General features: G+C 51.3%; 1 protein-coding gene across 2 annotated transcripts in view; it reads right to left on the bottom strand.

Moving 5' to 3' along the window:
* Positions 1-719: 719 nt before the first annotated feature.
* The window catches only part of RNF32 (ring finger protein 32), a 39645-nt gene continuing 27569 nt past the window's right edge, over positions 720-12795 (bottom strand). For both annotated transcript variants that reach the window (XM_027538478.1, XM_027538479.1), the window contains exons 8-9: positions 1799-1966; positions 720-1111 (exon numbers count right to left, since the gene is read on the bottom strand). In XM_027538478.1, the coding sequence (XP_027394279.1) occupies positions 911-1111; positions 1799-1966 (369 nt within the window). In that variant the 3' untranslated portion in view covers positions 720-910. The remainder of the gene's footprint in view (positions 1112-1798; positions 1967-12795) is intronic.

Genomic DNA, 12795 nt, shown 5'->3' on the forward strand with positions numbered 1-12795 from the left:
AGAAAGCTGAGTGCCGAAGAACTGATGCTTTTGAACTGTAGTGTTGAGAAGACTCTTGAGAGTCCCTTTAAGAGCAAGGAGATCAAACTAGTGAATCCCAAAGAAAATCAGTCCTGAATGTTCATTGGAAGGACTGTTGCTGCAGCTGAAGCTTCCAATTCTTTGGCCACTTGATGGGAAGAACTGACTCACTGGAAAAGACCCTGGGAAAGACTGAAGGCGGAAGGAGAAGGGGATGACAGAGGATGAGATGGTTGGATGGCATCACTGACTCAATGGACATGAGTTTGTGCTCTGGGAGTTGGTGATGGACAGGGAGGCCTGGTGTGCTGCAGTCCAGGGAGTCACAAAGAGATGCCTGGGTGACTGAACTGATGCTGAAACCACTGAATACTTATTTTTATATCTTGGGTTTATGTATTCAGAGTGCTGGACTCAACAGTAACGTATCCCATAGAGAGAAAGCAAGGACTAAAAGCAAGCATTTGAATGGCAGAAGGCCTTTGGATGCCCTGAGAGGTTTAGGTTCAGTCTGTGGGTGGACTCGAGCTGCAGCTGTAGGGCACGCCTGGGAAGACGCTGTGTTGCCACCTCACCGGCAGGCCCGCCGGGTGCCCGCAGCACCGCTGTGGAGAGGGCAGGGAGGGAATCACTTTACTCTCACGAGCAGCCCAGCCCACCAACCAGAAGCCGAGCTAATCAGCAAACTGTAGAGCCTCCGAGATAGAAGTTTTTAATCCGTTCTTCACTTAGCTGACTCAACTCATGAATTTGAAGTTTTCTCTTTATGAAGACTAGAATTGGATGGGTTTGTGAGCTTTTAAAATATTGTCAGCTTTCCTAACATAAAACTACCAACAATAAGGTTAACACTTCCCCCCCGAATTATATAATTTTTTCCCTTGTGAATTCAGCATTCAAGAATTCTCTTCTGATAGCAGCAGCGGCAGAGTGGACAGGCGTGGAAAGGAGCGCTCTCCCCCAGGGAGAACTCCTCCAGAGCGCGGAGGCACGCGCGGTGGAACACGTGGGAGCAGGACAGCAGGACCGTCTCCCGCGGCGCCAGCGCGGTGAGGCAGATGGGGCAGTCGGGGGCCTCCCGGCGCAGGGCCTGCAACACAGGGCAGGCGGCACACGTGTGGGTCACGCCGCAGCGGGCAGTGCCCCGCGTTTAAGTGAGAACCGGGCACCCACAGACGAGGGTCTTCTAAATGTGAAGACGTTTCATCCTGGGTTAAAATAACGCTAATTATGTCTGTGCTCTGCTACTCCTGCGAAAAATGGAAGGGACCGCAACCCACCTGGGATGACTGACTTCGAAACACAGTTTATAAAATGCTGAACCTTAGTAACTGACTTTCTTTGAATTAAGCAGTCTCTGACACTATGTAGCCGCTAAACTTCTTTATGCATTTACCATTTTTGTGAATTCTAAGTAAGTGTTTCCCCTGCCGGGTTTGGTGTCCCTCTCCTCAGATGCAAGGGACAGGCAGGCTGAGACGGGCAGGAAGCTCGGAGTGGGGGCGGGGGGGGGGCACGTGGGGAGGCCTTTGCCCTTGGCACTTTCACTGCTCACTAGATGCCTTCATCAAAGCAGAATTCCACACCCAGGGCCCTTGGCCTCACCCCAGAGTGGGTGACGAGGGTCCCAGGGCCCCCTGGGGGCAGACACACATGCCCTCTACGCGGTGCCCGGCCCTCCGCCCCCGGCAGGCTGGCCACGCCTACCTGGGTCTGGATCTGCCCTGCTCACCCCGTCCCCTCCCCGCCCGCTGCAGGGCCGGCCTGGCATGCCTACCTGGGTCTGGATCTCGCCCCACTCCTCTTCGGAGAGCTCACGGCCACACCGCTCCTCCAGCTGCTGCAGGACGCTGCGGTTGATGGCCAGGCAGCGGTCCACCTCGGAGAAGAGCTCGTCGATGTCCGTGCGGTAGGAGCAGAGCAGGCGCTGGCTGATCTCTGTGAACTGAGCACCCGCGCCCACTGTGAGCCGCACTCGGCAGCACCCTGGCGTCCCCACCACCCTCCCCCAGCTGCCCTCACACTCGCCAGCCCAGAGAGCATGGGCGGAGATTTCAGGAAGGGGCACCTGCTGGTTGGCCTTGCTTGGTGGCAGGGAGCACGCTGGTGAGGAGTTGAGAGGAGGAGGGACCAGAGCCAGGTACAGTGGGTCACAAAGTTATCTTGCGCTGGCAGCGCCCCTGGAGCCTCACAGGCCTGCCCCTGGGCAGTGCCACCCCCGGGTCCATGGCAGGCCGTCATTAGTGATGCCTAGCACGGCATGTGCCCTGGCTCCGCAGCATCGTCCCTCGCAGCTGCAGGTCAGGAACCATCCTTTCAGTGTGAACATTTCCAAAAAGGGAATCCACGAGAAAGACCATCTCCTCCTTTTGAGTTGGTTACTCGTCCTGCCTTTCTCACCGAGCTCTAAATTCCTTGTTTTGAACCCACCCCTGTTGCCTAACGAGCTAAAAAAAATAAGCTGAGGTAATCAGTTTATGGACCATCGTGTGTCTCCATGCTACAGAACACATTTTTAGGACTTACCTAACAATCCTGACTTCACTGCTAGCCTAAATATGAAGGCGGCTTATCACAGTTTATCGCAAACTTTCGTTTTGCTTTGAAGGCACTGTCCTCAAATACAGACTCTAACGTCCCCCCAGGCTCAGGCCTCTTTATAAAGGTCTGCATTTGGTACAAACAGATCTAGAAAAGCACTCTGCTCTCAGGACAAAGAGGTAATGGGAATCGTGGTCGTCTGCTGAGGGCAACAGCTCTGAGCAAACCAGGGTCGCTGAAATGAGTGCAGGTGTTTGCAGGGTGCACTTGGCCACGTGCGGTTTGTAAAATGCTATGGGCCGAGGTCACGTGGGCGGCGCATGGACTTGGGTGTGCTGTCCCCTCGCCCATGCCTTGTGCGGCACTGGGGGCTAACGTCTCACGCAAAGCATGGGCTATATCCTCCTTCTTCGGGACTCAGTTCGGCCTCGTGGTCCTTTAGGTGTGTGGTGCGCAGAATACATTCTCCACGGGCCCAGAGGACGTCCCCAGTGTCAAGTATTCCGGTCTGTGGGACACCATGTGTGTGCGGCGTGTCTGCGTGTGTTTTTATGCAGTGTCTGTGTCGGTCACCTGCATCAGAAGGTGCCTTCGCGGCCCCGGGGGCCCCTTCCAGCTCCTTCGTCCCGCAAGAAGCCTCGAGCCTGGGCCAGACGGGGCCAGGGCTGTGGGGACTGACCCTCCCCGGCCTTGGTCCCTGGGGCTTACAGGGCGGGTGTCGGCTGTCAGGGGAAGGCGGTCTGTGAAGCGGCTGGTGGCCCACAGGGTTGAATCCAGGCGCCTCCGTCTTGGGGGTCTTACTGGCAGTGGTTTCTCAGCCATGTCCGAGGCCTGGACGAAGATGCTTTTCCATTTTGGAGTCCAGTTCTGTTTCTTGCTGACAATTATCCAGCCAACAGCTGGATCCAAGCTCATGGGCTCCAATTGGCAAGGCTTCATTTTCTCTATTCCTGAGCCTTTCAAATACCTGGTAATCTCTATTATTAAAAGTAGAAGAGGTCCCTATACTTTATAAAAGGAAGAATTCCTTGGAAATGCATACACAGGTGCCTCAATTAATGTTTTATGTCAGGTTTTCTCTGAGTTGGCTTTTCATGCAGCGTGAGAGATTCCCCAAATACAGCTGAGAGGTAAGATCGTTTCTTTCTCCAGAATTAGCCTGCGCCAGTGCAGACGTTACACAGCCTCTGGGATGCCGAGGTTCGCTCTCACGTTAGTTCTCAGCAGAAGTGCTGCCTTCAGAGAGGGCAGTGCCAGGGTGTCCCACCGCTGGGGCGGGGGGACTTCAGTCTTCTTCCAGAGGAGGCCGCTGCACCAGAGCATCCGCCTCGCTGGGGAGCTGCTAGCAGTGCTGATTCCGGGCCGCCCCAGCCCTCCTGGGTCAGCACTGCAGGCGGAGACAGCTGTCCATGTTCTAACAGCCCCCCAGGCAAGGGGACTGATGCTCACTGGCAATGGGAACTGCTGTCATAGAAGCTGCCCAATTAAGGTTTAGGAGTCAAAGTTGTTTAACACTGATTTAGTCGTCAATCCCTGAGACGTGGGGCTTCCCTCATAGCTCGGTTGGTAAAGAATCCACCTGCAATGCAGGAGACCCCAGTTCAATTCCTGGGTTGGGAAGATCCACTGGAGAAGGGAAAGGCTACCCACTCCAGTATTCTGGCCTGGAGAATTCCAGGGACTGTATAGTCCACGGGGTCCGAAAGAGTCAGGCACGACTGAGTGGCTTTCCCTTCCCTTCCCTGAGATGTGACCACCCAGCTTCAAGTGTGCAGTACCCTCCTGAGCTTTCAAGGGTCACCTCAGGGAGTGACAGTAAGTGTGGAGGCCACGGGCATTTGTATTTTCTTACATATGTGTGTATATTATCACGCACACGTGCCGAGACGTGTGTTCCTCTTGCTGTGCACACGCCCAGGGGGACGGCAAGAATCCACACCTGTCCTCGTGTTGTGTGAGCACTCGCGGCTTGAGATGCACAGAGCTGGTGTGCCTGGAGCGGCTGTGCACGCAGGTCCCAGTGGCCCCATGAGGATGCCCTCGGTGTCCCCTTCCTGCTCCAGCCCTGTGGTGCGCTGCCTCCATCCTCTGCCAGCGCGGGGCTGTCTCCCCGCGTGCCCCCCGTGTGTGTGTCTGTCTGTGAGCCGCTCTGTGCACTGGCCACGCGAGGCGCCAGAGGACTCGCTGAAGGAAATGGCCGTGGCGGTTTTGCGGATGCAGCCAGGAGCTCTGGGACGGCCGGAGTCACTGCCACCCCTTCACCTCTCCAGGGTTTTCTCCAGGACACAACCGCTGGAAATCCATGTTTTCAACAAAATACCTGACGTGCTGTGTCTCCCTTCCAGGAAGGCGGGACTCACCCAGAGGTAGCCGTGGGCCTGGGGGGAGGCGCCTGGCCGGGGGTGCTCCCAGTGCCGCCGGGTCTGTGGCACAGACCCCAGCTGGAGCCCAGTTCTGGGTACGGAGGGCAGGGTCAGCGTGGATGCAGGTCCACGGCTCACCTGACGTTGCTCTCACACTTGTTCACGGGCACACTTCCTTCCTCAGCCTGGATGGGAAGCATTTCACAAATGAGAAAAACAGCCATCCCTTTATCTGCAGGGGTCGTCAGAGACTTAAAATGCAGATTAACACGGAGAGTTGGTGAGAGGCTGCTGTTGAGCACAGGGAGCCCTGCCTGGCACTCTGTGACACCTGGAGGGTGGGGTGGGGTGAGGGGGGCTCACGAGAGACAGCATTCTGTATAATTATAGCTTGTTGGCGTTGTTGGACGGCAGAAACCAACATGACATTGTAAAGCAGTTTTCCTCCAGTTAAAAAATACATTTGACTAGAGCTAATCAGTGACTTCAGCAAAGCTGCAGGATACAAAATCAATACACAGAAATCCCTTGCATTTCTGTACACTAACAATGAAAAATCAGAAAGAGAAATTAAGGAATCAATCCCACTCACCACTGCAACAAAAAGAATTAAATATCTAGGGATAAACTTACCTAAGGAGACAAAAGAACTGTATACAGAAAATTCTAAGACAGTAACAAAAGAAATCAAAGACAACATAAATAGATGGAGAGATACTCTGTGTTCCTGGGTAGGAAAAATCAATGTTCTGAAAATGAGTATACTACCAAGCTCAATCCACAGATTCAATGCAATCCTTATCAAATTACCAATGGCATTTTTCACAGAACTAGAACAAAAAATTTCACAATTCATATGGAAACACAAAAGACCCTGAATAGCCAAAGCAGTCTTGAGAAAGAAGAATCGAGCTGGAGGAATCAACCTTCCTGATTTCAGATTATGTTACAGAGCTACAGTCCTCAACACAGTATGGTCCTGGCACAAAGACAGAAATACAGATCAATGAGCAAAATAGAAAGCCCAGAGATACATCCATACACCTATGTGTACCTTATTTTTGACAAAGGAGGCAAGAATATACAATGGAGCAAAGACAGCCTCTTCAATAAACGGTGCTGGGAAAAGTAGACAGCTACATGTAAAAGAGTGAAATTAGAACACCTCCTAACGCCACACACAAAGAAAACTCAAAATGGATTAAAGACCTAAATGTAAGACCAGAAACAATAAAACTCTTAGAGGAAAACATAGGCAGAACACTTGATGACATAAAGCGAGATGCTCTATGACCCACGTCCTAGAGTGATGGAAATAAAAACAAAGGTAAACAACTGGAGAGCCAGCCAGTCCCTCCTAAGGAGACCAGTCCTGGGTGTTCACTGGAAGGACTGATGCTGAAGCTGAAACTCCAACACTCTGGCCACCTGATGTGAAGAGCTGACTCATTTCAGAAGACCCTGATGCTGGGAAAGATTGAGGGCAGGAGGAGAAGGAAGGGGACGACAGAGGATGAGATGGTTGAATGGCATCACCGACTCAAGGGCATGGGTTTGAAGGACTCCAGCAGTTGGTGATGGACAGGGAGGCCTGGCGTGCTGCAGTCCATGGGGTCGCAAAGCGTCGGACACGACTGAGTGAACTGAACTGAAACAACTGGGGCCTGATTAAACTTAAAAGCTTTTGCACAGCAAAGGAAACTATAAGCAAGGTGAAAAGACAACCCTCAGAACGGGAGAAAATAATAGCAAATGAAACAACGGATAAAAGGTGAATTTCCAAAATATACAAGCAGCTTGCATACCAGAAAAACAACCCAATCAAAAAGTGGGGAAAAGACCTGAACAGACATTTCTCCAAACAAGACATACAGATGGCTAACAGACACATGAAAAGATGCCCAACATTGCTCCTTATTAGAGAAATGCAAATCAAAACTACAATGAGATATCATCTCACACTGGTCAGGATGGCCATCATCAAAAAGTCTATAAACAATAAATGCTGGAGAGGGTGTGGAGAAAAGGGAACACTCTTGCACTGTTGATGGGACTGTAAATTGATACAGCCAGTATGGAATATGGTATGGAGATTCCTTAAAAAACTAGGAATAAAACCACCATATGACCCAGCAATCCCATTCCTGGGCATATACCCTGAGGAAAGCAAAACTGAGAGAGACACATGTATCCCAGTGTTCACTGCAGCACTATGTACAATGGCTAGGACATGGAAGCACTCAGATGTCCATCGACAGATGAATGGATAAGCTGAGGTACATATACACAACGGAATATTACTCAGCCATAAAAAGGAACACATTTGAGTCAGCTCTAATGAGGTGGATGAATCTTCTGCGGCTGCTGCTAAGTCGATACAACCTATTATTCAGAGTGAAGTTAACTCAGAAAGAGAAAGATACATATCATATTCTAATGCACATATACAGAATCTAGAAAAATGGTGCTGGAGACTTAATTTACAGGGCAGCAATGGTGACAGACCACAGAAGGCAGTGGCACCCACTCCAGTGCTCTCCCTGGAGAACCCGGGGACGGGGGGCCTGGTGGGCTGCCGTCCGCGGGGTCGCTGAGAGTCGGACACGACTGAGCGACTGAGCAGCAGCAGTGGTGATGACCAGGGAGGCCTGCGTGCTGCAGTTCAAGGGGCTGCAAAGAGTCGGACACGACTGAGCAACTGAACTGAACTGAATGGAGAAACAGACATAGAGAACAGACTTACGGACCTGGGGAGAGGGGAGGAGAGGGTGATGTATGGAGAGAGTAACGTGGAAACTCACACTTACCATATGTAACATAGATAGCCAACGGGAATTTGCCGTATGGCTCAGGAAACTCAAACGGGCTCGGAATCAACCTAGAGGGGTGGGATGGGGCAGGAGACTGGAGAGAGGTTCAAAAGGGAGGGGATGTGTATACCTATGACTGATTCAAGTTGATGTTTGACAGAAAACAGCAAAATTCAGTGAGGCAATTATCCTTCAATAAAAAATAATTTTTTTAAAAAAATTGGAAAAATGCAGGTTATTTAACCTAAGCTGAAGCACTGTGCTCTCGCCCTGCCGGTTAGCTTTTGCAGGTGAGGGGTGAGAGCACAGACGGCCTGGAGGAGCCGGTTGTGGCCCAGCGGGGAGAGGGACCACGTTGTTCCTTGACCAGCTGGGCACTCGGCTCAGAAGAAAGGTGGGATGGTGGGCAGACGCCAGCCGGCCCACCGCGCACTCCGCCTCTGACCCCGGCTCCCCTCCTCAGGCCTCTTGGCAGCCTCTCCTCGAGCCTTCCTGCTCGGCTCTGCCCCGGCCGGCCCCGCTCCCTCCGCCCGCTCCCCGGCGCGCTTCTCCGGCCAGGCTAGCGCTCTGCCTGGCCGCCCAGAGGGGCTCTCTTGGCTCCTTCCGCTGACACTTGTCACCGGCCAGGGCTCCTTCCTTCTTCCTGTGTGTAGTTCTTATCTCTTGGCTCCTCCGCTTCACCTTGGGGAGGCCCTTGGCATTCAACAAAAACGTCGCCTTGAAATTTGCAACAGGTGAGGAATGAAGGCCCACACGCCGCTCCCCCCCACCCCCACCCCCACCCCCGGGTACACATTCTGCAGGAGTGCCCTGCGGTCTCCTCGTGGGGTTGAGAAGAGGACACTGTCGGTGTGGGAAGATTCTGAACAAACTTCCAGTGCTAAGGCTCAATAAAGCCTCAGTATTTGGCCTGTAACACTGGCTTTAGCTTGTTGATAAACACGTGGAAAAGCCTTCTGTGTGCACTTGCGGCGCAGTTCTAGAAGTGAGCTGGCGTGACTGTCTTCACTCTTGCGCTTCAAGTATTGAAAAGTTAGCAAGAATAATATCCTTAAGAAAGTTAAATTAGCAAATGGGTACTGACTATGCTGTGGCCAGGTCAGGGCCACGTCAGAAGTGTAGCTGTTATTAAATATTTCTTACAAACCAGAGTCCTGCCTGAGCAGCATCCTTCTGCTCCTGTTAAGCCCTCACTGTCACGTGGGTCAGAGGTCTTTAGTGGTTGGAAAACACACACACGATGATGATTGGCTTCTAGTTTTCAAACTAGTGGTTAATATTAATTCTACAGAAGCATACAAAGTACATAAAATTTTCCATTAAAAATGAGTATCTTCTATTTCTCTTTCTGAGCCTCACATTTCATATATTTGATAAATTAAGCAGTTACGGATTCAGGTAACTGATACCTAGAGCAATCACTGGTCATTTACAAGTACATCCCCGGGGAAGAGTAAAGAAGAGCCGCTCCCAGGAGTGCCCAGGTGAACTCTGCCTGCCCAGGGGCCCCTCTGAGCATCCATCTTGATGTCAGCAATTGCTTACTAATGTGTTGACTTACGGCTGCCCTCAAAAGCAAAGCGAAACGCCTGGAATTTACAGCGTATCAGTGAATCCGTTGATAAGCTTTTACTGGTTTAATGTCCTCCCGTCTTGCTGCTTGGAGCCACTTCAAGTTAGCAACAGAATGTTTGCCATCTCTATGTGATAAAGGAAGTCAAAAGGGCTGAGCAAACGTGAAGACCATTATGCTGTTTGGTGAGATGGAATGAAAAAAAAAAGCTGGAGCACCCTCCCAGGGGCGGGGCTGGGAGCGGCCGTCCCTAAAGTCAACCGCAGCATCTGACAGACCCCTCACCTCGCTTTCTAAACAATGGCCCCGACTTTTAGCTCGGGTGGAGATAATATAATGCATTTGAAAAGTTTTAATTGCCGCAATAAAAGGCCATACCTCAATTATATGACATATGCTAGCAGAACTCCCAGATAAGGATCAAAGGCACTCAAGGACCGACCACTGCATTCTGGGCGACACTCGGGCGTTCTGTACACACTGCGACAGGCGTGAGCGCGGCGGCTCTCGTGACCTCCCCGGGCGGCTTTGATCTGGGCTCAGCCGTCGGCGCGGGAGCGCGCCCGGCCCGCGGGGTCGCCGCGGACTGCAGGCCCTGCGCGCGCGGGCGCCGCGGACGCGGGGTCGCTCCGCACGCTTCCCCGGGGCTCGGGCTCAGCAGGCGACCCCCTGCCGTCCTTAGCGCGGCCCCGCCTGGTGTCTGAGCCACCTCCGGTGTGGCGCAGCTTCACTCCGCCCTGCTCCGTCTCGTCAGGAATGTGCCAGGGGTATTCCAGGCAAGGCAGCTCTGCCAAGACAAAGCCTGGGCTGGGGGAGCGTGACTGTGGAGAGATGACCTCTGCCTTCTGCTAGACTGCTGACACCCAGCAGACGCACGGCAGCTGAGGCGGGAGAAGACCTCATTAATTCCCCTTATTAATCGCCCTGAGACAGAAGGGCGAGCACGCAAGGCCAGGGTTCTTTTACAAGAAAGACGAATTGATTTATAAAAATAGAATGGCCGGAGCTAATCTAATCTCGAGTATTAAAGACATATCCATCTTGGTGAGGTCTTGCAACTTTAAAGGAAAGGAGCACTTCCTCATGTGTGGTGCCTAAAAATATCACAGTCTCACCCCGGCTTTGCCTTTCCTTTCTGTGGATTAGCCTTCTTTTCCCTGAAGGGAACCAGGCCAGTGGTCCCAGGTATGGCGAGAAGTTTTCACCTATCTGCCAGACAAGGAAAAAAAAAAAGGGAATTCAGTGGAGTGGAACTTCTAGAGCTGAACAATTCAGTGTGGTCAGGTACTTCCAGCTTTTCTGCTGTTAAAACAGCCCTTCAGTCTTACCAGATGATTCTGAGGGCCTCCATGAGATGCCTGGGTTTAACTCTTACTTGGCCCAATGGACAGTTTTTGAAAGTTGGTAATGAGTCTGCTGGAGGCGTGGTTTCTCTTTGATCACCAGCAGACTCTGGACAGCGGGAGACCCCTGAGGTACGGAGCTGCAGGGGCTGCGAGGAGAGGGGACCCCGCTGCAGTGCCCCGACTTCACAGGCCCATGGAGGCGGCCGGGCCGAAATGCACCCATCTGTCGGCCTTGGGCGGTGAAGTAGGTCATGCGGTTTCTTCCTTCTAGTTACTGGCAATTTCAGTTTTTTAGACTGAATATAAGATGATTTTACATTTACTCTCGCCAGTGGTCAGTATGGAGATACAGCTTAGAAATGCGGCTTCTGGTTGCACAAGTCACCGCCAGTTTAAAGGACCCCTGGTTCCACAGAGAATGATAAACCTACCATATTCGATACTGTAGCTACTGCCCATTTTGCTCTGTAAACTGTCAGATTTCTGAAATTCAGACACTGGGTCCCTAACGGCGCACTGATCTACAGTTCTGTGCAAGGAGGGTGATGGGGTGAACACGCGGGTGTCAGAAGGCAGAGCCAAAGGCAGGCCCGTGCAGGCGCCTGGCGCTCCTGGAATGTCCCTGTCACAGGGCTGGTCTCCCGCCCGCTGGGGCCTTGATGAACCCCTTGCTCGCCGCGGCTTTGGGGTTTATCTTTTACTGGATCTATCACTAGGGAACCTGCAGACCCCAATGCCTCTGAAGCTGGGCTCTGTTTGGGACACACATCTGGTTCTGAAAAACTGTCAAGATGAAGACAGTGAGAATCCAGGGCCAAGAGTTACACTTTTATTTTAAATCTCTTAACCTGTGATTTCCAGATTTGAAAGGCTCATTATACTGACAAGCTCAAGTTAAAGTATTTTTATAGGCATTTAAAGGAAAACAATCAGCTCAAACTTTTTTAAAAAACTGAAACACATGTTTGTTTCTTGATGAAAATAATAAAATTCTGTTTCCATCATTGCTGTTCAGCCACTGAGTTGTTTCCAACTCTTTGTGACCCCAGGGGCTGCAGCATGCCAGGCTTCCGTGTCCTTCACCATCTCTTGGCGTTTGCTCACATGCATGTCCATTGAGTCAGTGATGCCATCTAACCAACTTATCCTCTGTTGCCCCCTTCTCTTCCTGCCTTCAGTCTTTCCCAGCATCGGGGTCTTTCCCAGTGAGTCAGCTCTTTATATCATGTGGCCAAAGAATTGGAGCTTCAGCTTCAGCATCAGTCCCTCCAATGAATATTCAGAGTTGAAATCCTTGAGGATTGACTGGTTGGATCTCCTTGCAGTCCAAGGGACTCTCAAGAGTCTCCATCATTAGAAAAATGCCATTGAATTATCTTTAATAGGGTATCCTTTTGAACTGAGATGAAAGTCTTTTTTCTAAAGGCACCTCTGGAAGATGACTTCTTTCTTCACTAACTCAGAGCTCACGGTTGTTTCGTGTCTAACATCTCTCGTATTAGGTTGTTACGGTATTGCACCGAGAGATACTTATTCTATTCACAGGATCGCATCTTTTAAAAAGCACATGAAAATACCCCAACCCCCTGAATAACGTGTATTTCAATCTGTGTATTAATAGAAGCCAATGCTCCGTTGTTACTAAAACTCAGGTAAAGACGATCATTTCACCCCGTTGGCCATCAGCGTGTCGGTGCTTTTCTACTGAGCAGCTCCGCACGGTGGCGGCCGCTGACCCCTGGCTCCAGCGGCAACGTCAGGAGGGTCTGCTAAGCTCCCAGCGCACACGGGTCGCCACGCTGCCCTGGGCCCTGGGCGGGCACAGCTCAGGGCCTGGTGCGTCATCTGTTGCCTTCTAGTAATTTTATATATTCTCTTGGAAAGTATTTGTGTAATTAATATGGAACTCTTCTGAGGATAAGGTATGAAGTAACGTCTGTTTTTCTCCTTCCCATGAATGCCGAAATTAACCGTTCTTTTCAATAGGTCTTTTTCTTCACTGATCTGCTGTGTCTCCTGACTGTAGATTTAGAATCTCTGGACACCGAGGTGGGTGATTTTCTACTGGTTCTTCACCCGTCTGTCTGTCGTTTCACAAGAATCTCAGTTACCAAAGTTTTATATATATTTTGATATTTAGC

Source organism: Bos indicus x Bos taurus, chromosome 4, assembly GCF_003369695.1.
Source record: "Bos indicus x Bos taurus breed Angus x Brahman F1 hybrid chromosome 4, Bos_hybrid_MaternalHap_v2.0, whole genome shotgun sequence".
Taxonomy (NCBI): Eukaryota; Metazoa; Chordata; class Mammalia; order Artiodactyla; family Bovidae; genus Bos; species Bos indicus x Bos taurus.